Consider the following 24,128-nt stretch of genomic DNA (forward strand, 5'->3'; position numbering starts at 1 on the left):
GGGAAGGAGTGAGACTCGCGGAGGAGAGGGACAGACTGACAGCTGGAGAGGGCGAAGGAGTTGGGGGAGAAGCAGGGAGGGGATTCATCGGAGTAACTTTCCAGAAAAACAGTCAACGTGTAGCAGGAGTGACTCCAAGAGGGGAAAAAAAGTTCAGTTACCACGTCGAACTAGAGGACTCGCAAAGTATTTTTCAAATGGACTCGGCTTTTCCTGTGCCTGTTTAAAACATTAAAATTGTGCAGCAAAAGAGGCTGCGTGCGCTGGTCCCTCCCTCCCCCACCCGGGCCAGAGACGTCATCGGAGGGAGGTATAAAATTTCAGCAGAGAGAAATAGAGAAAGCAGTGTGTGTGCATGTGTGTGTGTGTGAGAGAGGGAGAAGAGCGAGAGGGAGAGAGAGGGAGAGGGAGAGGGAAACGCAGGAGGGAGAGAAAGGGAGGGAAGCAGAAAGCCAAGTCCGAGGCAATGAGCAAGGGAGGCGAGAGATAGGGGAAGAAGCATGAGAAAGAAGGAATAACAGCTTTCCGGAGCAGGCGTGCAGTGAGCTGGCTTCTATTTTATTTTTCTTTTCCTTTTTATTTTTTAAAGAGAAGCAGGGGACAGAAGCAATGGCCGAGGGAGAAGACAAGCCGAGGTGCTGGTGACCCTGGGCGTCCAAGTGGATTATTGGGGCTGTTCTCCAGGGGCCTGTCCTCCCTGCCTTCCAATTGCACATAACCCCACATCCCAGCCAATGAAGACAAGAGGCAACGGGAACAAAGTCATTTAGAAAGCCCCCGAGGAAGTGTAAACAAAAGAGAAAGCATGAATGGTGTGCCCGAGCGACAAGTGTGTCCTGTGCTGCCCCCACCTTTAGCTGGGCCATCAGCAGCCCAGCCCTGCCTCTCCCCACCTACTCACTGGTGATCTGACTTTTTTTTTTTTTTTTTAACAATTTTTTCCCCTTTTCTTTTTCATTCTCTTTTCTTATTCTCCCTCAGGGCAAGGCAAGGATTTTGATTTTGGGACCCAAGCCATGGTCCTTCTGCTCCTTCTTTAAAATACCCACTTTCTCCCCATCGCCAAGAGGCCTTTGGCAATATCAGATATCCGCTCTATTTATTTTTACCTAAGGAAAAACTCCAGCTCCCTTCCCACTCCCAGCTGCCTTGCCACCCCTCCCAGCCCTCTGCTTGCCCTCCACCTGGCCTGCTGGGAGTCAGAGCCCAGCAGAACCTGTTTAGACACATGGAGAAGAAACCCAGAGCTACAAGGCACACAGTCGGCTTCTTCGTGCTCAGGGTTGCCAGCGCTTCCTGGAAGTCCTGAAGCTCTCGCAGTGCAGTGAGTTCATGCACCTTCTTGCCAAGCCTCAGTCTTCGGGATCTAGGGAGGCCGCCTGGTTTTCCTCCCTCCTTCTGCACGTCTGCTGGGGTCTCCTCCTTGCCAGGCCTCACAGCCTCCCTGGCCTCTCTCCCCGGCTCGCATATGAAGATGCACTTGCAAAGGGCTCTGGTGGTCCTGGCCCTGCTGAACTTTGCCACGGTCAGCCTCTCTCTGTCCACTTGCACCACCTTGGACTTCAGCCACATCAAGAAGAAGAGGGTGGAAGCCATTAGGGGACAGATCTTGAGCAAACTCAGGCTCACCAGTCCTCCCGAGCCATCGGTGATGACCCACGTCCCCTACCAGATCTTGGCCCTTTACAACAGCACCCGGGAGCTGCTGGAGGAGAGGGAGGACGGCTGCACTCAGGAAAACACCGAGTGGGAGTACTATGCCAAAGAAATCCATAAATTCGACATGATCCAGGGGCTAGCGGAGCACAGTAAGTCCAATTCTCGCTGGGTGTCTGCTCTGAAGGGTCTGAACTAGAGTAGGGAGTTCCACGGAGGGGGCCCTATCGGTGGCTCGATGGCTCAGGAGGTACGATGCGCAATTGGGGCTGGGTAGGTGGGTGGGGAGGGAGACAGAGCCATTCTGGTAAGAGCCTGGCGCTTCTGGGAGGCCAGGAGCCCTGTGGTTGAGCTGCTTGCCGAACTCGAATCACATCCTTGACTGATTTTAATTTGGAGTTGCACGGTGCTGTCCCATTAACATATGTGCTCTCACCCATGCGAGCAGATGGGTAACTGTAAGCCAAAGGTGCCATAAAGGGGCAGGGCTGGCTCTCTCTCAAGCCCTACAGTTCCATGAATCTGGAGACCTCTGGCTTCTCCCTACTTTTCACAAGTCACTGTGACACGTCTCTGGTTCCGTTTCTCCAGTTCTTGGGAAGAAGAGTACCTACCCCACATTAATGTCTGTCAAGCTTTTGAAGCCCAGGCAAGAGACAGCTTCTTACTGTCTGGGTCCTTCAGTCTCCACCACACACGTGACCCACGTGAGCTGTGGGCGTGGGGGAAGGGTACACACCTCTGTTCACATGTACATGTGCTTTAGGGCGATGTGTAGTCTGGCTTTTATAACAGAAGACAGATTTTTGTGCTCAAAATGGGTGTCTTCCAGGCCTGTGGACACAGGAAGGCAGGGTTGTGGCTCTGGATATGTAGACGATTGCTGGCGGCCCTTTCGTGTCTGCGTGTCACGGGAAGAGTGGATGGGAGGTGTGGCTGTGGGTGCAGAGGGAACGTGTGTCTGGGAGTGTGCCCTCCCAGGAGGCTCCTGTCTGTGCCGAGGAGCTGGGAGGCTTCTGAGTGAGACGTCTCTGTGTTTGTACACGTGTGGAAGTCATGTGTGTTTACTGAAGAGGGATTTAAAAAACCTCAACATGAGAGACAGAGATTTGGCAGATGTTGAGAAACTGACAGCCCAGGAAGGAAGAATGTGAGCCACTCGTGGGCCAGGGACTCTGGAGAGATTTCTGTTTGCTTTTCCTACCAGCAGGTGGCCTCACCACCCTGACTACCTCAGCCCTGGCTCACCTGGGAGGTGCCTAGAGTGGGAGCTGGAAGGTGGGATGGAGCAGGCCGGGTGAGAGTGGTCAGCCATGGGGGTGGGGTGGGGAGGTGGAGGTAGGGGAGGGACTTCAGGGTTGAAAGGAACCTGGCTAGAGAGAAGGAAGAGGAGAGGATGGCTGATGGGTGGACGAGCTCTGGCTGAAGGTGCAAAAGGCCCCAGTGGGAGCTGGTCCTTGCCAGGCCCAGGAGCCTGTGGTTACTGGCGAGGGTTTCCCGCTCCAGTTTCCTGTGGTGCATGGAGCGCCCTGCCTTAGGATGTGGCTACTGTGTGGGGCGGAGGCTGGAGGACAAGAGCTAGTGTGCCCTGCCCAGGGTCCTCCAGAGGGGGCTGACATGGGGTCTGCCGGGGGCCCACAGTTCCCAGAGACACCGACAGCTAGATGGCTAAGCCCCCAACCCCTAGGCACCCATGAAGGCAGGAGTATTAGAGGCCACAGCTGAGGAGGGTGGAAAGCTGAGGCAGGCAGGAGAGGTTTGCGAAGAGTCCAGGGTAAGAGAGAAGGACTGGGACCAGGTCAGGAGGCGTCCCGGGGAGGAGGGATTCTGGGTCACCAGGGCCCACCCAACCTGGCATACCCAGCTGAGAATGAATGAACCAGACAGATGCAAGGGCATGCAGGTACCAGTGGACCTCGATTTTGTGCACAGACTCAGGGCACAAACAATGGAGAGCCTTGGGAAAAGCCGGGGCAGGACCGCACAGATACTGGGCAGGACCTCAAAACTGTAGCCGGCAGGGGTGACCCTGGGGCCGGGAGCTGTGGTCAGGCAGGGAGCAAACCTGGCACAGTGAGCAGGATGCTACCTAGGATGCCACTGGGGGGTGGGCAGGGCCCAGTGAGCCGTGGGCAATGCCATGGAGGCTCACAGGTGCAAACAGGAAGCAGGCCCAGACTCTCTGCAGCTGTTGGAGGTGACACAGAGGCTGTGCAGGCGCAGCTTGGGCCCGCCCTGCAGCTGGTCAGGTACTGAGCCAGCCCTGGAGAGGCAGCCACACACGGCACACTACTTATAAAGAAGGCAGTGGGCAGAGGCAAACGCCCAACAGATGCTGAGTGGGAGCAGAGAGCCATCGTTAGAGGCTTGGGGGATGGAGGGAAGCCTGTCCTGAACTCATGGATGGCAGCAGGGGGTGGCACTGGGTCTGTGGTGGGGCACTGACAGGGTCTGGGTGCCAGAGCTTCTGTGGGGAGGGGATGAGATCACATTCTCTCCCACGCTGGGTCACTCCCAGCCCCCTCCCATACCCAATGCACAGGCCCTGGGATGAAAGTGATCGCAGGAGCTGGGGCAAGGAGACAGGAAGGCACTGGAGGGCAAAGTGCAGGAAGGAATCACTTCCAGTGGTGCAGAAGAAAGGGCACCAGGGTGAGAGTAGAGAGGGAAGGGCCCATCCTCTGGCTCTGCCCTGTCAGAGAGGGACCCTGATTTCCCTGTTTTACAGATGAAGGGACTGAAATGCCCATCAGTTAAGCAGTTTGCCCAAAAAGAGCAGGAGGGACTCTGCCTGCAGAATGCATGCTAGTAGTGAGCACAAATGCAGCTGTGAAGAATACACATTTCACGTCCTACCTTTAACCTTAGGCTCCAGGAGAACTCTGACTAACAACATGAATGAATCCCTAGTTGGACGGAGCAGGAAGCGATAGGAGCTATTCTTCGTAACCCTGGTGATGGACGGCAGAGGGGTAACCGGGTGCGTTCTTTCTTAGCGTTGCCTATTTTTATGGCTGGGAGAGTCCTACTGCCACAAACGTTCTCCCAAATTCAGTGACGGGTTTTTTTTTATCCAATGAAGAGTCTTAAGCAATTCCACCACGTGGAACTGGGCAAATCACCTCCCTGAGCCTCAGTTTCCTGATCGATAAAGTCAGAGATAATCTCAAAGGCCCTTTTAGCTGAAACAATGTTATGGTTACATCTGGGATGATTCAACACAGTCCCTGCTGGGGAGCGAAGGCAAGACTGTGCTTCCCTTTATAATTCTCCAGGATTTTGTTATGGGAAGTGGGTGGAGGCTTTCTCTGGCCCACGTGGTGGGGAAGGGCACACCTTTTCAGTTCCTCTGCCATCCTTGTTATCAAGATATCAGCTGGTGTGGGTGTCGTTTTATCTTCTGGCTTGTAATTACCTGTGTCTGGCGGGAGACTCTTATTTTCATCCAAGGGCAGCGCTAAGAGAACCAGCAAACCCAGAATTCTGGAGTAGAGAGAAAACTTGATATTTTGGCCTTTCTTTTTGTTTTCTGGCTGCTACATTTAGATTTTGTTCATTCTGAAAATTAAAACATGTACTGAAAGAACTCATGTGTTCTCATGCCAATGCCCTCACGCACCAGGTCAGCGTTTCTCCCAGTGTGGTCGAGAGGCTAAGTAAACGTGAAAACAGGATTCTCGGGCCCCGCCTCACCCTTCCAGAATCAGAATCTCTGGCAGTTGGATCCTGGGGAATCTGTATTTTCAACAAGCTCCCTATTGCTTCTTAAACGCACTGAAGCCAAAGACTCACTGACCTAGGGCAAAAACTTTCCCTGAGGGGCTGCACACAGAAGTGCCCACAGAAGCCAGGCAGCTAATGCAAATAATCTAGAAGGAAAGCCATAGCACAAGCACCATGGCAAACTGTGTGGCACACTTGCCTTGGGTCATGGAGAGAATAGAGTGTGTAGGGAAGGCTGGTGGGGTGGGGGACCTGGAGCGCATGTGCCCCATGAAAAAGGGGCACCCACTACTCTGCTCCTGCTGATTTTTGCAGTTAGGACTGTGGTTCCAGGTTGACTAGATCTTACCATTTCCCAGAGGAGCAGAAAATCTGGATCTTTCTGTGAGCTTTCCCAACTTTTAACACAGGCTTACAATGTTTATGGGCTTCTAATTCAAATTTTTAAAAAATGATGCATTGGACAAACAACATGTCTAATACATTTAAAGCTTAACCCATTTAAAGGTTAAACCATTAAAGCTGTGGTTTCTCAAACTTGCAGAACATCTGGAAGCCATGGTACCCTTTACAGAGCACTATAAAGTGTGGTTCTCAACCCTGGCTGCATATTAGAATCATCTGGAGATCTTAAAAAAGAAAAAGCAAGCTCTGGACTCACCCACACGCCAAGGTAGTGAGACTCTCTCCTGGGGAGGGGGTCCACCCAGCATCTGTTTTCAGAGATCTCCAGGTGATTCTAATGTACAGCTGAGGTAAAGAAGCTGGGCCACACTGACACATGTAGTCCTGTCACTGGAACCAGCCGTAATTTTACTAGCAGAAATGTATACAAGCAAAGGCACATCTAAGAGCCCAGGTGTCTGAAAACATTTTAAAAGGCCTGGACAGCTGCTCCCAGGATTTTCCACGAATACTCTACAGGCATTTTTTTTTTTTTTTGCTTGTTTTTCTGGCCCTATAGCACAAAAGAGAAAATGGCAGCCATTAATCTATATATTTTGTGTGTTAATGGAAAAAGTTGGTCATAATTTAATTTGTAAAGGTCGACCTGCTAGTCCAGCTCTCAATAACACTAGTGTTCTGCAGAAGCAGGGCTTAACTACAAAACAGCCTGAGAACTGGCTCTTGTCTGAGGCATACGTTGGTTCTCTAGACCCACTGCATGGAATCCTGCCACATTTTGTTGGGGAAACCAACCCTCCACTAGACGATCCCTCAGGTCCCCTCCAACTTCCAGAGTCTTCGCTTCAATAAATAAATCGGAAGACCTGGGTTCAAATCCCACCTCTGCCACCTACTAGCTGAGTGACTTTCCTTGGGAAAGTCATTTAACTTTCATGATACTCACTTTTCTCATTTGTAAATGGTAAATTTTACTTATTCTCATTCTCTTCAAGGATTGTTAGAGGATCAAATGAGTTTAAAAAAGCTCTGTGAAATGTAAGGTGGTGTTACTGCATTTTGTTTATTTACACTTTTATTCCACAAATTATTTAAAACATCATTATTACTCAGTGGATTTAATTGTCAAGAAGATTCTATTTACATTTTTTTCTCTCCTACGAAATTCTTTTTAAATCAATAATAATTGTGCTGAGCTGTGCTTACTAGCGTCAATTTGCTCACCTGTGACCCTGGCCAAGACCCCCCACCCCCACCCCAGACTTCAGTTTCTTCATCTGAAGAGGGCTGCACTAGATGACCCCCTAATATCCCTTCTAACTCTATGAGAAATCTGTAGATCCCAGTGATAAAAAAAAATGACCCTACTTACCTTCTTGAAATCTCTTTGAAACTCCTACCAAGAGGGAGTGAGTCCATCTTAGGGAACAGGTATCTCATTGATGGGCTGGAAGAAACCAAGGAGAGATGGTTACTAGGCTGTCCTGAAGACGCCGTTAGCTCATAGATCCCCACATCTCCTGGCTTCCCACTATCTTGACCCCACTCTGATTTTCCTCACTGGTATGTGCCATTTCTGTTCCCCCGTTCCTTTTTACAGCAATGAGTACATTGCACGGATATACCCTTTACTCCCTCTTTCAACAGTTACTGGAGGTACCATTATAACTGAAGCCGTGTTGATGACAGCTCCTTCAAGAACTAAGTATGTCAGTTGAGAGTGTTCCCAGTCCAAGTAGCTTAACCAAATGTCTAGAGGGTTACAAACTCGCAAAAATTAAACATTAAATTGCCATCATGATTCCCCTCTCTGGTTCTATCTGAAATGATTCAGGGACTAGTTGGCAGTATTTGTTCTTTCAAAGCCAATTATTAATCAGGACTTCATTAGCCAGCATTCACACATTTGTTTTCCTAACATCTGTTCCATTAATTTTCTAAGAACCAGTGTCAGGCCCACCAGATGGCAATTTCCAGAAACACTCACTCATCCTTTCCTAAAGATCAGTAGTGCATTTGCTTGTTTCCAGGCCTCTGATCCTTCCCGCCTTGTCCGTGACTTCCTAAACCACCCCTCGGGGTGATTATGAGCTCATTTCAGCCATGTCCATTATGTGTGGAATCTGGGTCTCTGAGCTTGAGTTTCAAGTTCTATCTATTGTTGCCATTTGTGTAGAAAGTTTTTCTCTGGGTGTTAATGCTGCTTAGCCTTGAGGTTGCAAAGTGTACAGGAGAAAAGACAGGGTCTTTCTCGTTCCCCTGTCTGGCTCTGAGGGGTGGGAAAGAGCATTTGCTGCCCTCTGCCTCATGGACAGGGACGAAGAGGCCATCAGGGTGACAGGCTGGCATAGTACGTGCTGGCAAGGAAAGAAACCCTTAGAGAGAAAGGAGCCAATGGCGACTGACCAGCTTGGTCTGAAGAAACATCTGTGGGTCTGCCAGGTTTGAGATGTGGGCTCTTGGCCAGGCCCATGCTGCCTCATTAGGCCTAAAACAGTGTTGATTATGTCACCGCACTGACACTTTCCATGGTTCCCTCCTGTTAATGGGATAAAAATCCAACTCGTTGGTGTGACATTTCAGCCTCCCTGCTGGTGGACTCCAATCTGCTGTCTTGACCTCATCTCATCTGCTCCAGCCTGGCCACTTGGGGTCCCTCTTACTCACTTGCACTTCCTCCCCACCCTGTCTTTGTTTCCAGCAGTCGTTCCATGAGAAATGAATTACGACGGCATCCTTGAACCCTTTCCTCCTGCAGGACCCAGCTCAGATGTCACTTCTTCCATGAAGTGGTCTCCGCTTTCTCCCTCCTGTGATCTCTTTGCAGCAACTCCTGGGCTTCTCCAAAGGCCCTCAGCCCCAACCCTCTGGTCCTGTTATTTGGGTCCATGTTTTCGTAACCTCCTCTGGATATTAATCTCCTGGAAGGCAGGGGCCATGTCTATTCGTTTTCATTTCCCACTGTTAACGTTATCCTTGGCACAAAGTTTTTGCTCAATATGCTTTTAATAAATGAATGAATGCCTGAATGAACAAACACGTGAATGAATGAATCTACTATGAGTTGATTAAACTACTAGGGGAGAATGGCTGAGATCTTTTGAGAATCTGTATTTTCTAAAAGAGTAGAAAAAGCAGGCTGGAGAGCCTGCCAGAGTTGGCGTGTCGAACAATGGGAGGGGGGCGGTTACGTTTGACTGGCCAGTCTTGAAAGCCATGTCCTAGGGCTCTGAGGTCTCTCAGGCCTGTGTGATTCCAGGGCCACCGCGGATCTTCTTCCTAGCTCCACCTTTAGATCTGAGGCCTCCAGCCCCGACGTCCCCCCCAGGTCACAGGGGGGACCTGGGCCACGAGGCGAGCATCCCTTGGCAGCACGCTGCTTCTGTGGGGCTCCCTCATGCTGTGCCTCTCCCTGCTGCTTTGTCTCCTAGACGAGCTGGCTGTCTGCCCCAAAGGAATCACCTCCAAGGTCTTCCGCTTCAACGTGTCCTCGGCAGAGAAGAATGGAAGCAACCTGTTCCGAGCAGAGTTCCGGCTCCTGCGCGTGCCCAACCCCAGCTCCAAGCGCAGCGAGCAGAGGGTGGAGCTCTTCCAGGTGAGGCCCCGCCCAGGACAGAACCGGCGGGAGGGGAGAGCCCGCCCCTTTGCCATATCTGGGAGGCCTCCCCTCTGCAGAGTTGGGCAGGCCTGGCTGTGAATCCTGCCTCCGCTAAGGCTTCATTTCTGTATGTGTCTGTCGTTAAGAGGATCAAGCGTTAACTAAGGAGCGCCAAGGAGCACTCGGGAACTTCCAGTTTCCTCTTCCTGCCCCCTGCCATCCTCCTGCACTGTGACATGTGCTGCGGCACTCTGTCCAGGTCTCGGGTTCTTACTCCTTTCCTTTCTCTGCCCCGTAGATACTGCGGCCAGATGAGCACATCGCCAAACAGCGCTATATCGGTGGCAAGAATCTCCCCACGCGGGGCGCTGCCGAGTGGCTGTCTTTTGACGTCACTGACACTGTGCGTGAATGGCTCTCGCGAAGAGGTAGGCTGACTCTGAGAATGCTTGTTGGAAGGCACCTCAGGCCCCGTGTTCCTTCATGAAACAGAGGCAAGAAAGCAGGACTAGGGGAGTTGCAAATCTGCGGTCAAAGCCTGGCGTTGCCAGACTCTCTCTGTGTCCTTCATTCATTCACTCAACTAATATTTATTAAATGCTCCCCCGAGCCAGGCCCTGGATTCAGCAGTGTACAAGACAGGTAAGGTCCCAGACTTAGGGGGCGTTTGTTCTGGCGCGAGAGACACATAGTAAGCAAATTGACAAGTAAGAATTTCGGGTAGCGGTAAGTACCATGAAAAACAGAATGAGGGCAATGTCATAATGACTGCCTGGGGTCCAACACTGGATGCTCAGGGAGGGTCTCTCGGTAGAGGGAATTTGTGCATTGAGATCTGAGTGATGAGAAGGGCGGCAGCCTGTCAAAGCCAAGATAAAGCAAAAGAAACAACAAGACAGGCCCCCCAGGTGGGAGCAAGCTTGGTTTGTTCTAGCAGCAGCAAACAGACTGGTGTGGCTGGAGCGAGTGAGCTGGGGCCCGAGAGGTAGCTGCAGCCATATGATTTCGGACCATTAGGCCACAGTCAGTGTTTAGGACTCATTCCAAGTGTGAGGAGAAGTCCTGAGAAGGTTATAAGCAGGGCTGGGAAGAGGGAGTGAGGTGATTGGGTTTCCATGCCCCTCTGGTTGCCGTGAGGTCACAGGAAAAAGCAGGACCACCAGGGTAGGGGTCTCGCAGCAGCCTGGAGGACAGCAGTCGGGGCTTCGGCTATGGCAGTCGCTGCGTAAGGAGATGATAATGGGTGTATCCTGATTCGGAGGTAAAGCCAATAGGACAGGTGGATTACGTATGGTATGAGGACACAAGAGGAGTCTAGATGACGTCTAAGAGTTTGAACACCCAGGTGGTACTACTTATTGCAATAGGGGAGACAGGGCGAAGAGCAGGTTTGGGGAAGGTTCTGTTTTGGCCAATTACGTTTGAAAGTCTTGGTCGACATCCAGGTCGAGCTGTCCAATAGGCAGGCATAGCAAACTTCACATGCCCCAAATATGTCAGCCACTCCTTACCTGGAGCATAAGGTCATGGTTCCTTCCTTGCATGCCTCACGGAGGTGTTTTAAGGATCACATGTGTTTGAGAGACTTCCATGGTTTTCAGCCTGTTACCCAAGAGTAGGCTTTTACTGGACCAGGTATGGAAACTGAGGCCCAGAGAAGTTAAGTGATTTAACCAAGGTCCTCCAGCCTGGATTAGAGATGGAGCCTCATGACTGCCGCTGCCTGTGACATCACAGTCTGCTGTTTCTCCCCTTCTTTACTTGGTGTGACTGCTGGTCTGACGCTCGGTGGGGTGGGGGTACCTATGGTGGTCTCCTCTGTTCCTTCTCTCCTTCTTACGAAGAGTTTTCTGCTGTTGTCAGAAAACTGCCTTAGAGCCAGTCCACCTGCATACTGAGGTCCAGGACGCCTGGGGCAGGTGGGTCCTTCCCTGTCCTTGGTGTTTTAGGAAAGTGGGGATGAAAGCTCTAAGGCAAAGATCACAAACTGCTTGGCCTACAGATTATTTTCAATTTAACTGGTGGTCAACAGTTTTTTTTGTTTTGTTTTTAAGTTAGATTCCACATAAAACCTAGGCTTCTGGCCTTTCTTGAAAATTGGAAGATTTCCTGGTAATGATCCATTGGAATGAGTTAGTGGCTGCCTTTGAGGTGGGGTGTGCCTTCTTCGTGGCACCACAGGCCCCACCATTCCCCAGTGTTCCCCAAGAGGGAGGGGCAGTCCCTACTTAGTATGATAGGCAGGCTCACGTGCTTACTTCCATTCCCTGCCGGGCCCCTATAAGCACCCGAGTTTGCAAGTCCCCATCTGAGGGGCCTCGCCTGGTGGCTGAGCTGGCAGGTCATGGGCTGGAGGTTCTGCCTCAGCTCCAAGGGTTACCAGGGAATTCCACCCTATCTCCCGTACCGTGCACGAAGGTAAAAGCCTGGAGAACCCACGTGGATCTGCTGACAGCAGCACTGTTGGGAATTCTGACTCAGATAGCCCTCCACCTAGAGCCCGGCATGGCTACAGAGACGAGAGGCCAGGAAAATGAATCTCTTAGCTTCCCTGATTCTGACCAGCTCCACCTGGATTTCTCTGAAGCTCTGAGCACTTGAAGGAGTTCTTATTTTCACAGCTGCAGAACTCACTGAAAACTTTGCATTGAGAATGATTTCCATCCTCCTTGAGACATCAAAAAGATAATTTTGTAATAAAACCTATGGGTCCTCCACCCACCATCCCCACTGCTGCCAATTCTGAGGTTAGTTCTTCAATGGAAGCTTCAGTTCCCTCTCAGGAAGATGCTGCCTGCCCCTTTGCACAGGGAATCAGACACAGAGTTTTACTTATGCAGAGCTCATGAGACTCTTCAGAGTTTGTGGCCCCAAACGAGGCAGCAAATGGACTCCAAATGGAGCAGTTGGTGGTGTGGAGTAATGAGGAAACGGAGTCACACATCTGGTCTTACATTCATTCAGCAAACATCTCAGAGCCTATCGTGTACCAGGTTCCTGGGCTGCCTTCTGGGTCCCAGAGCTGGCTGGAGCCCTCTCCAGAGCTGGGGCCCCAGGGCCTCATACCCTTGAGCTATTGCTCCACACGTGTATTTTCTCTGTGTGCAGAGCCAGGCCTCACCTAGCAGGTTCCCTGTGGCCCGGGACAGGTCGGTCACTGGGAAAACACAACCATTCCGCGTCTTAGGGAGAGTGCAATCAATCATCTTCCTTGGTGGTCTCTGTTGGCCCCTCTTTGTCTCTAACAATTAGAAGTGTGGGTCTGGCATCAGGCTGCCTGTGTCTGAATCTTTGCATTGAGAATGATGGCTCTACCGCTTACTGGCTGAGTACCTTGGGCAAGCCATGTGATTTCCCTAAGCCTCAGTGTCCTCATTTATACAAGGGGGGATAACGGTAGTGTCTACTTTGTAAGATTATTATAAAGGGTAAATGAGTTAATGCATGAAAGTCTTAGAGTGCTGGACACATAGTGCTGACCAAATGTGGGTGATCATTGTGATCCCTCTGAGCTCTCTACCTGGACAGAGCCTATTGGCCAAGCTGGGCCCCGTCTCCCATTTACCACCTCTACCCTAACCCTGACTCTCCCAACACAGCTGTCTGCATCTTCACTTTCCACTCACAGAATCATAGACACGCCCACTCCAGGTCTCTCTCAGCTCACCTTAAACCCTTCTGGGTAATAGGAAGTATGCTATGTGTTATTTAGCCCGTTTCAGCTACTCCAGCTCCTACTTTTAGCTCCCTTAAACCAGGAAGGGGACACTCCTTACGCCTCTCTCTCTATTCACTTCTTGTTCCCTCGCTGGGGCTCAGGGTCCTTGTTCTATTGGTCCCTCCCCTCCCCAGAGCTGATCTTCAGAAACATAAATCTTCAAGCTCAGCAGGTGTTAGTGTGTCCCAGAGTCTTCCCTGATTTGGGGCAGGACAAATGAGGCTGGGCTCTGAGTTTATAGAAGAAGAGATTGAGCTGGTTTTTAACCAGCAGGACTGGGACATCCAGGTCTGCCTAACAGAGGCTGGAATCTCTGGGTTTGGGCCATTCTGCCCATGAGAAGGATGCAGAACTGGCCTGGACTCTTTGGGGTTTTCCCCTGTCGTGCGGGGTCTCTGGTCCCACGCCCCGCACCAGAACGCAGGATATGGTGAAGCCAAAAAGGAACACCCACGGAGCCATAGATAGGGGAGTCATACCACTATAGTCTCGCTGGCGGCTGGGTTGGAGACACAGGAAGCAGGAGCCACATGATCCGCAATCCGCCGTCGGCTTCTCTGCCAACCAACCAACCTGCTAGCTGCAATCCGCGCCTGCTAGCCCAGCCACAGCTGTTATATTAGTGGCTAATGGCTAACTGGTTACAGCTGACGGCCAACTAATAACTGAGCCAGCACCTTTCCACGTGAGGCCAAGAGCCTGGAAACTGCTCTCTGGGACTCTGTCGCCACATTCCTGATGACACCAGAGTTCAAGAAGACCCCAGGTTGGCCCCAAGGCTGGAGGCTCATACAGAACTAGGGTTCCTCAGAGGGCAAATCAATCAGTCTCTGAGATGCTGGCCGAAACCCAGAGTGGTCTGTCCCCCATGACCTCTGCTTTGCTGACCATAGGGGGCTGTTGCCCCCGGATCAGCAGAACTTCCCTAATTGTCTTACCCACCAGAATTAAAATGATACCAGATCCTACTGGTTTCCCTGCACAAAACTACTAGATTTAGTTACATTTTTTTTACTACTACTACTTTTTTTTTCTTTTGCCTCACTCAACCCCTTTTACTAATTTCCTTGCCTCCCCAATTTTTGTTACCAAAACACCTGATCCCACAACTAATGGGAGAAAGGGCCAGAGCTGGCCTTCTTGCACCAGAATATCAGTCACCGAACCCTGGCACCTCCAGGCTTCCTCGTGATCGTTCTCCCTGAGCTCATGGCGTCTGGCCCCGTGGCCTGGTCCTCGGCTGTCTCCTCCGGCCTGTGCTCTAGGGTCACAACCGTCTTCCTGGGCTGTTTCCCTCCGTGAGCCGTCCACATTTCCAACTTCCCCATCAAGGTGAAGAAGGATTCACAAAGAAGAAACTTCCAAGTAACATTCACCTCATCATGGCCTTGTTCCTGAAGGAACACCTGGCCGAGTGTAACCGTGATTTTCATCTGGAATCTACCGCTCTGTGTCTATAATCAGAGCGCTGGTAGAAATGCTGGCATCTTCCACCTCGACTGATTCTGCTGCTTGTTTGCAGGTGACCAGGCTGTGACACTGCTTCCTGACTTTTCGTCCTACGGCTCGGATGGTGCCACCTTCCGCCCACCTTGTGGCCCTTTGAGTTTGTGGCCTTTTGAATCATTGCCTCTCTGCCCCAGAGTTCTTTGGTTTTCCCTTTCCCTGGTCTCGCCCAGATATACTGCCTATTCCCTTCATACTTTCTCGGCAGTTTGGCTTGAATATTTCCTCTCCCAATAAACACCTATGTGGTATGAGTATTTGCTTCCTTCCTTCCTGTATCTTCATATTCTTTTGCCCCCAAGTAGGCAGGTAACAGTTTCTTTTCCTAATACCATCCTTTGAAAATAGATGACTATTAAAATTCTCCTTCATGATCCCCACTAGTTTACGTCTCCATTTGGTTGTTCATACTATAACAGAAATACATGGCATGTGGCAACATGAGCGTGAAGGTCCACGCTAGCTTTGGCAGCACTCGGTCTCTTCTGACACTCAGCATAGCCCACTTACTGTGACTGTCCGTGGAAGCAGAGGCCACGGGCCTCCTGTGCATGAGTGGGTGGGTCCACCTCTCCATTACACAAAGTGCTTTTCTAACCAACTCTGTGTCATATTTTGCAGAGTCCAACTTAGGTCTGGAAATCAGCATTCATTGTCCATGTCACACCTTTCAGCCTAATGGAGACATCCTGGAAAACATTCACGAGGTGATGGAAATCAAATTCAAAGGTAACAAAATGGATTGAACGGGAGACCCCTACCAGCCCCCAGGAAATGGAAGTGAGCTCCCTCGCAGAGATGGCCATTTCGTACTTGAGTGATTCGGCCTTATCCCCAAAGCAATGAGTGCCACTGGCAATTTCTAGATATAGAGAATACATTAGCGTTTAGAAGACAGGGCAGGTAAGTGGTACCTGAGCTCAGTGAGTAAAATCGGGGTGAGAGTACCTCTTTCACAGGGTTTTCATACAAATTAAATAACACGTGTAAAACACTGTGCCAGGAATGCTCAACAAATAATAGTCTCCCCCCACCCCCAGAAGAGAGGAATATTAGTGGCTATGATGGTGGGGGCCCTGCCTGCTGAGACTGCCAGGTCACAGAGCCCCGATCCTTGCCTAGGAGGCATCTGGTTTTGAACGACGGCTTCAGGGCTTGGGGTGCTTGTGTTGAGAGTCATTTCTGGTTTTCCAATATGTTTCTAAGGTGCTCAGCCTAGACAGTCTCTGGATTCCAGGGACGCTGTCTTTTCCTTTCATAGTCCCAATTTGGGTAACTGAGGCACACCTGTGGCCAGGTGGTTTGTCAAGGTCAGACCAACCAAGTCAAAGCCTGAGATCAGAGGCTTGTCTGGAAAAAAGGTGCAGGCCTCTCTTGGCTCCCAGCCCAGGCAGCCCTTTTCCCCTTCATGGGGTCTATTTCAGAGCTTTTTTTCTTAAAGCCCAACATTTGACGCCCTAATCACACAACCTCAGAGCTCAGAAGACATGTAGAGTCCTTACCTACCTCTCGCTTCCGTAAACAGTGTTGTTCACAAAGATTTTCAGGAAAGGAAATCGGAAATCCGGGCCTCTAGGTTGTCTCACAGACCTAGCGCTCCTTCGTGAGGTCCACGTCCCCACTATGTACATAAAATTCCTCATGGTCCTGAACTTGGTGGAGATGGACAAGTCGGCAGCTGCGTCACAAAGCAGATCTCCTTTTACTTGACACTCTTTCTCATGCAGTCTTCAGTCTTTTTCATTTCAGATGAAATAACAGGTTTTCTTTCCTGAGTTTGCTAAGCTGTTGATCATACACTTCATTAGCTCACCTGAGTTTTACAGTGAAAACACTTTGGAACCTATAAGTGCAGTGTACATGGTAACAATTACTCAGTCTCATTCATCTGGCTCCCATTCAAGCTATATTAAATTGTGACACCTTAAATTGTGTGTGTGTGAGGGGGACTTCTGTGCCATCTTGATCAATCCAGATCAGAGAGGAAACTCACACACCCCAAGATTCTAAGTCCAGAATCTAAACTGACAGCCCAAAGGGATGTGAGGCCGCCACCCAGGGACAGAGATGCATCATGGGTCCCTGAAGACGCCCAGGAGCATCTCGGGAAGAGCTCTCTGCCCTTGGGCAGATGTGTGCGTAGGAGTCAGGAAGGATGCGACCAGAAGTGTCTTGTGGGTCCCTTGTTGCTAAGTCTCCCCTTCCTACAGCACCAGAAGCTGCACCTTACTGCTCGCCTTCCTTGCAGACGGGACTGTCCCTCTTCCTGGGCAGTGAGGGGATGGGGTGAGAAAGCAGCCTCCAGGCCCCCTTCCTCAGACAGGCGGTTGTCGCCTTCCTCCCCTCTGCAGGTGTGGACAGCGAGGACGACCATGGCCGTGGAGATCTGGGGCGCCTCCGGAAGCAGAAGGACCACCATAACCCTCACCTAATCCTCATGATGGTCCCTCCACACCGGCTGGACAACCCGGGCCAGGGGGGCCAGAGGAAGAAGCGGGCCCTGGACACCAATTACTGCTTCAGGTGAGCCTGGGCCCGCTCCGGATCGTGAACTGCTGGTGTCTGCTGTGGGGCAGGCCCCAGGCCAGCGCTACGCTCAGCCCCACGGTCCCTGATGCTATTCACAAACGTCTCCAGGAAAGATTTAAAACCTCTTACAAATCTCTTTGTTTTTCTGGGAGCCCCACAGCTTTTCTGCAGCCCAGTTCTGGAAGGCCCTGAGTAAAGTACACGAGGAGGAGAGCGTTGCTGAAATGGTTTGGATTGGAGAGGCTTGGCGGGAGCCTCTCCACGGGTCTCCTGGTTTAAAGTGCTTGGAGAGTGTGTTTGCGTGGCGGGAAGATGAATGCAGGAATTTCCATGAAAGAAGAGCTCAGTTCCCTGTGAAGTGTCCAAGGATGCTACCAGATGAGGGGAAATAGGGCAGTCTCTATTTGCAGTGAAGATTCTGAGCTGGAGAAATTAATGAACGAATTCCGAAGTAGTTGGGTAGCCACAGTGAAAAGATGAAAAACACAGAGCCTCTTCTCTTATTTAGGAGGAGTTTAGCTTCTTGTATGTAAAGGAGAGGGCTGCTAAAGCATGCGTAGCGATTACTGACAGGTAGGAAATGACCACATCCATGAGAAGGCCTGAAGGATAGAGTGCTTGAAGAATTTGGAGTTCACCTAATGAATGCAGGAAAGGCTTCAGGAGGGTGTGGAATCTGAGCCTTCCAGGATGAGTGAGGTTTGGGTAGGTGGGGATATGGCAGGAAGCACTTCTAGTAAAGGAAGGAACACGAGTGGGTCAGTTTGGCTGGAAAGGAGGTGCCTGGATGAAGCTGGGTAGAATGACATGGGACATTTTTAGATCTTAAAACCATGTCTTATTAGGAACAACCGAATGAAATGAGGGGTGTTGAGCTTGGGGAACAGAGAGGGTGGGGGGTGAGGCAATGTGGTTGCCTGCAACCGCCTGAAGATGGCATGTGGATGTGTTCTATGTGGCTTTTAGTCAGTTAGGAATGAATGTCCCTGGCTGCAAGTAACAGTGGCCTAACCACATAGGACTTCTTGTTCACAAGAAGCCTGCAGCAGCAGGCTCAGGGTTGGGCTGGCTGCTTGAGTAGCAGTTGGCGACTCTGGCTTTCTCACCCTCTGGTCTGCCATGCTGAATGTGCTGGCTTGCTTTTCATGCTCTTGTTTACGGTCACAGTGACTGCTAGAGCTCCAGGTATCTTGTTCATGCTCAAGAAGGGAAGGGGGGTGAGGCGGAGCCAGCAGCTTTCCTCGTCCATCTATGATTTATATAGAGAATCAACTATTTTTGTCAGAATCTACCCTTACCACCAGCACACTTCTCCTTCTGTCTGATTGGTCACTGCTGGGTTATATATATATGACCACCCCTACCTGCAGTGGGGGCCAGGAAAACAATACCAGGTGTTCTAGACTCTGTGATGGGAAGCAGCAAGGGAGAGGGGGGTAGGGATGGTTACTGACTGGATAGCCAAGAGTGTCTGCCATGGTTCACGCCTGGAACCCACAAGAAGCCAGATTTTGGTCAACATCTGCCTTTGGAAATAGCAAGTTCTAAGTCTCAGCAGATACTGAAGTACAGACTAGCTGCCCACTTGACCAGGGGTATTGTCAAGTGGATTTCTGCAGGGAACAGAATTCAAGCGGCCTGATAATCACATCGGGAGGTCATCTAGGAGTCTAATACAAGGATACACCTCATTTTGATTCAGTGGCCACAAGATTTCGTCTAAGCAGTCATCTACTATAGTATATAGGCTGCATGAGCTTCGAGTTCATTTCTGGTTGGATGCACATAGGGACGTAACAATAAAGCCAACCTTTACAGAGCTGAGTTGGCTAAGAACATTCAGTGCTTGGTTTTATGTGGAGCAATTTATGTCTCTGATTCATAATGTAAAAGGGGGCAGGGCCACCGTTGCCTTCTCTCTTTCTCATGCATCATCTGTATCTGCCTGTTATGTCCCTGGGATTATGGTCTTCAACACAGAAGATGCCTTTATAGTCTAGACAGCTCAATGAACTTGAACTTGGGATTCCACTGATGAGAGCAGTGCTCTTACAATGACCAGGAAGGACTCCGCGTGCAAATATGAGGGCCATTTATGAAGTCTTTTACATTCGTGGTTTCCTTTTACATTGATTTTCTATAAATGTCTTGTGTTGTAGCAACGTGGAGGAGAATTGCTGTGTGCGCCCTCTCTACATTGACTTCCGACAGGATCTGGGCTGGAAATGGGTCCATGAACCTAAGGGCTACTACGCCAACTTCTGCTCAGGCCCTTGCCCATACCTCCGCAGTGCAGATACAACCCACAGCAAGGTATGGGGCAGGGCTCAGGCCACGCGGGGCGCCGGGCCCGAGCCGGCCGGGCCACTGGTAAAAAGGATGCATGAAGGACTGAATGTTGAATGAGCAAATGACGATCTGGGGTGAGTAAAATCCCTCTGGCGGAGGTGCTGATCTTGGCACCCTGGTCCCACCCAACTTGGTCACATTCTGCCCTTGTAATTTCTTCCCTAGTTTCAACCAGATGTTTCATGTGTGCTGTCTAAAGCTTTTGTACCCTTCTGGAAATTAATTAGCAATCACATGCCACCTTATATGTCAGAGATATGTGCACATGGCTGGCAAAGCATGTTGAGGCAGAATGGCTTCTACCATCAGTTAGAGGACTCTGATAATTCCAGCCTCTTGCCTGGAAGCCAAGTTATTCTGAAAGACAGCGTAAAGCACACAGAAGAAACTATATGAAGCAATAGGAAGAAAAGGGGAGAGAGGGAAGTCCATGAGTCTGAAACCAGCTTGTCTTTCCCTCCAGGGGAATCAAAACAGAGCAGTAATTTAGGAAGCACGTTTCTTTATAGTTCATTATTACCGGTCCTGTCTGCGACCCCACACTCAGGCATTTACTAAATGGCAACGTTCTGTGAGAACATTTCTCACCAAAGCAACCACTTAGAGCTAGGAAGACCAACCTAGGAGTTTTCTTAACACTGAGAGAATTCCGTCACCAATTTAAAGCCCCCAACATGTTAGATGCTGAAACTGTTAAGGAACAAGCGCGGATGCTCTCATCCCTCCTCTGGGGACGAGCAGCCCTCGTCACTCACCCAAACGGGGATCGCGCCCACGGCCCGCCTACCACTCACTCAGTCTCTGGAGAAGCCCCTCGAGCTTGCAGAGGGCCCCAGGCCCAAGGCGTGGCCTTCCATCCTCTAAACCGTGTGTCCTCCCCAGGTGCTGGGCCTGTACAACACCTTGAATCCGGAAGCATCTGCCTCACCTTGCTGCGTGCCCCAGGACTTGGAGCCCCTGACCATCCTGTACTATGTTGGGAGGACCCCCAAGGTGGAACATCTCTCTAATATGGTGGTGAAGTCCTGTAAGTGTAGCTGAGACCCCACCTGCGACAGAGAGAGAGGAGAGAGAACTGCCACTGCCTGACTGCCTGCTCCTCGGGAAACACAAAAGCAACAGACCTCACCTTGAGGCCTGGAGCCCACAACCTGCAGCTCCAGGCAAAGGGCTGAGACGGAGGTTCCCTTTTGGAACATTTCTCTTTCTTGCTGGCTCTGAGAATCACTGTGGTAAAGAAAGTGTGGGTTTGGTTAGGGAAAGGCCGAACTCTTCAGAACACACAGATTTTCTGTGGTGTAGACAGAGGTGGTGGGAACAGAGGAAGAGGGATGGCAAGTCGACACGTCGTACGGCAATGGGATTTGGGATACCTAGGGAGGAGAAGGGCAGAGAAGGACTGGGACAGGGCCAGACTGGAAGACACTTCTGCTGCCCCACATCTGCTCTAGGAAATCTGGATTACGTTATACCAGGCAAGCATTTTTCTTCAGACAGGTTACCAAGACATGGTCCCAGCATTGTATCTCAGACTGTCTGGGATTAAGGACAAATCTGTTCTTTTTGCAAAGTGTCCTGTTGACATCAATCAGCATCAAGGGTCATTACAGGGAAAAAGTCCAGGTCATGTAGTTGTGGGCCACCAACTATATTGGGCCCTGTGGATATGCTGAACTCAGAAGCAGAAGGTGGGAACGAACCCTCTCCTGTCTGCCCTCTGGGTCCCTCCTCGCGCCTTCTTCCTAGATCGTATTTCCCCTTGGACATTTGGCTAGACACCTTCCAGGTCAGGGTGCACATACCTGAATTTTGGGTCTGTGCAGCCTTTGGGGCATTATGGGTCCCCCTGTCCCCCCAAGACCCCGTGTTCCTCTGGTGTTCCTGGAAGCAGGTGCTACACGTGAGGGACATGTGGGGGAAGCTGCATGTGTGCCGCACAGCGACTTGGCCCCACATGTGTAGACTGAGGTATAAAGACAAATACAAATATTACTCTCGAAATCTTTGTATAAATAAATATTTTTGGGGAATCTTGAATCGTTCCATCTTCTGGAAGATTGCTTCTAGAACAGTAAAAGCCTGATTCTAAAGTGCAAGTCTGACTCAGTAAATATCCTCAATGACCCTTTTCTTAATTCTATGTCCATACCTACTACTCAGAGGTCACTGGAATCGGGGCAGAAAATCTCAAATACGGAACACACTGCTGAGTGTGAACACCCTGCACAGTGGCACCTGGGCTGCCTTCTGCTGTCTGAGAAGACTGCACTACTGCTTGAGTTCTCATTTTTCTTCAGTGTATATTATTCTCAGACACACTGAGGCAGTGGCTCAGATTTGCAGAAAGTACAGTCTGTGAATTTGACCTACAATTAACTACGGGCAAACATCACTTGGCATGAGCACTTGCCTATGGAAATGTGTTGGTTTGCACATTCACTATAAGTTACCAAAATCATCATTTTTGAAAATCTCTGCTCACCCTCCAAATCAGTTGAGAATAAGAGAAACTGTCAGTGGCAAATGGCCTAAGAAGAAGCTGCCAATTCTGTTACCAGGTTAAGCCTAAAAGAGCTCCCCAGGAACCCCTTTTCAGACAATGGGCCTCTTGTCAGGGATCTGGGAACGGGAGAGGGCAAGAAAGCAGCCTTGTAGTTGCCTTTTGAGGTCACAGATCCCAGAGCAACGCAGAATTCTACGTGGCATCAAGGTCCACCGGAAGCAACCACCTGCAGCGCGGAACCATCCAGCGGCTCCCGAAAAGCATGTTCCTTCTTCTATTGAAATCACTTTACCACTCACTGGTAAAATAGTGTACGTGAAGCTAAAATTTGCAGGGTGCGGGATGTGGACGATTTATGCCTGTGCCTCTGTGTTTGGTCACCAAGACTTTTCTCCTGCTTTGTCCCTGCCCAGCCAATCCTAAGGGCTTCTCTCTCAGCCTGCATCCCACGTGGCACCCATTTACTTCCACTTCAGGGCCTACTGTGTCCCTGCTCCCAAATCATGGCAGGTGAGGTCATGTTCCATCCTACCTAAGGGAGCAGTAGCTCTGGAGAGGGGATGTGGCACGCCCAGCCCTTCGGCCACCCGCCATGGCTATCTCGACTTTCAGAGTCTACTCACTTGTGGCTGCCATTCTCAAATTTCAGTGGGCATGAGAATCACCCAAGTGTTTATCAAAAACGTACAATTTCATGCTGCAATTCTGGAGATGTCTTTAGAGCTGGGGTAGGGTGCAGGCTGCCTAAAAACTACATGTTGAGGAGCAGTGTGCAATACTTGACATTGTTGGTCCTTACGTGAGCTTCAATAGGGAAGAAGGGAATAGCCTTTCTGGCCCTAGAATAGACTTTCCTTGTTATCCAACCTCATGGGATGCTACTAAAACCAATGAACCAAGGCAACGTGTTTCCTGAAGTGTCACAAAGAAAACAGAACGCACTGGGCTCCAACTGTTCTCTTTATGTTAGAGCTCTATTCTTATCTTAATCAACACATACAAATATGGGCATCCTCCCCATTCCACGTGTCACTTACAGGCACTACAGAAACTCAAACCATTGTCCGTCTTCAAAAATACACGCTTGTTTTGAGGGAGGGTACAGAGGGACTCTGGGAAAGACACTGCTGCTGGAGGGGGCATCACGTGACCCATCTGGTTTATTACCAAGAGCAGTCTAGTCCTGCTGAAAATGACTTGAGAGTATTTGGGTAAGTGATAGGCGAGATCTGGAGTCTGGTCTTACACCTGATCAGCACGTGGGGAATGCAGGAAGATTAGCTCGAGGACTCAATTCTGATTGGCTACTTAGGGCAAGTCCAAGCACGCTCGTTGATCTAAAAGCTCTTTCCTGGGCTCACAGCCTCTCATCCTTTCTCACAAGGTCCATGGGGCGAGTCTGCCCAAACACCTTATTTCCCAATTCTAAACATCAGCGGGGGACTATAAAGGAATTCAAATTCGTCTCTTAACCGATTCACAACCAAGTTAGCAAACAGTTAAGTTGTCCTCAGACTACTAACCAGAAGTCCCAGAACATCTGTAACACATTCTCTGGGAAAGGACAGACCTCATCCTTTGCAGGCCAACAGAATGCTTCAATGTGCTCAAACCTTTGTTTTCATCCACCACAAAGGCAACAAAGTCCCTTTCTCTCTGCCGTTCTGGGTGTCACTTTTCTTTGGGGCTTTCAAAGCTGAGTCTAGAGCACATTGCTGGAGAAACCCCAGACTCTGGATTTTCACCCAATAACTCCCTAGGGCCGCTAAGTGAATCCTTTCGTGGCTTCTGCTGCCCACCTTTCAACTTTTTCTCCAGCAGAAGCCAGAGAGAGGACCTGGGAAACATGAGGCAGCCACAGAGCAGCAGAGGACAGGCAGGTAGGAAGCCTGTCTGCTGGGGTCTGATAATGGAGGCATTTGCACAGACCGGCCTCCCAGGGGCGGGAGCCGCCCTTGGGGAATAGCCTGGGCCCACCATCTGCTGAAAGAAAATGTAAGAATAAAACATCTCTCTAGAGCTCACATTTCTAAAATGAAGTTTAAAAAATTGCTCAGCAATGAAATAAAGTGACGAGTTGGTCCCGTTTCAGTCTCGTTTGTGAATACTGATTGTTGGGAAATTAGTAAATGGAAAAAAAG

The 24,128-nt window shown here is 50.3% G+C and overlaps 1 protein-coding gene across 2 annotated transcripts; it reads left to right on the forward strand.

Moving 5' to 3' along the window:
• TGFB3 (transforming growth factor beta 3) lies at window positions 1–24,075 on the forward strand. 2 transcript variants are annotated; one of them, XM_033107465.1, is made up of 8 exons: window positions 1–310; window positions 590–1,808; window positions 9,216–9,379; window positions 9,681–9,810; window positions 15,228–15,335; window positions 16,958–17,129; window positions 19,295–19,448; window positions 20,367–21,577. In XM_033107465.1, the coding sequence occupies exons 2-8, from the start codon at window positions 1,469–1,471 to the stop codon at window positions 20,523–20,525; spliced, it is 1,227 nt and encodes a 408-aa protein (XP_032963356.1). In that variant the 5' UTR covers window positions 1–310; window positions 590–1,468; the 3' UTR covers window positions 20,526–21,577. The 2 variants fall into 2 exon arrangements, with proteins under 2 accessions (XP_032963356.1, XP_032963355.1); XM_033107464.1 differs by lacking the exon at window positions 1–310 and having other exon boundaries at window positions 342–1,808; window positions 20,367–24,075.
• The last annotated feature ends 53 nt before the right edge of the window (window positions 24,076–24,128 follow it).

Source organism: Rhinolophus ferrumequinum, chromosome 6 (genome assembly GCF_004115265.2).
Source record: "Rhinolophus ferrumequinum isolate MPI-CBG mRhiFer1 chromosome 6, mRhiFer1_v1.p, whole genome shotgun sequence".
Classification (NCBI taxonomy): domain Eukaryota; kingdom Metazoa; phylum Chordata; class Mammalia; order Chiroptera; family Rhinolophidae; genus Rhinolophus; species Rhinolophus ferrumequinum.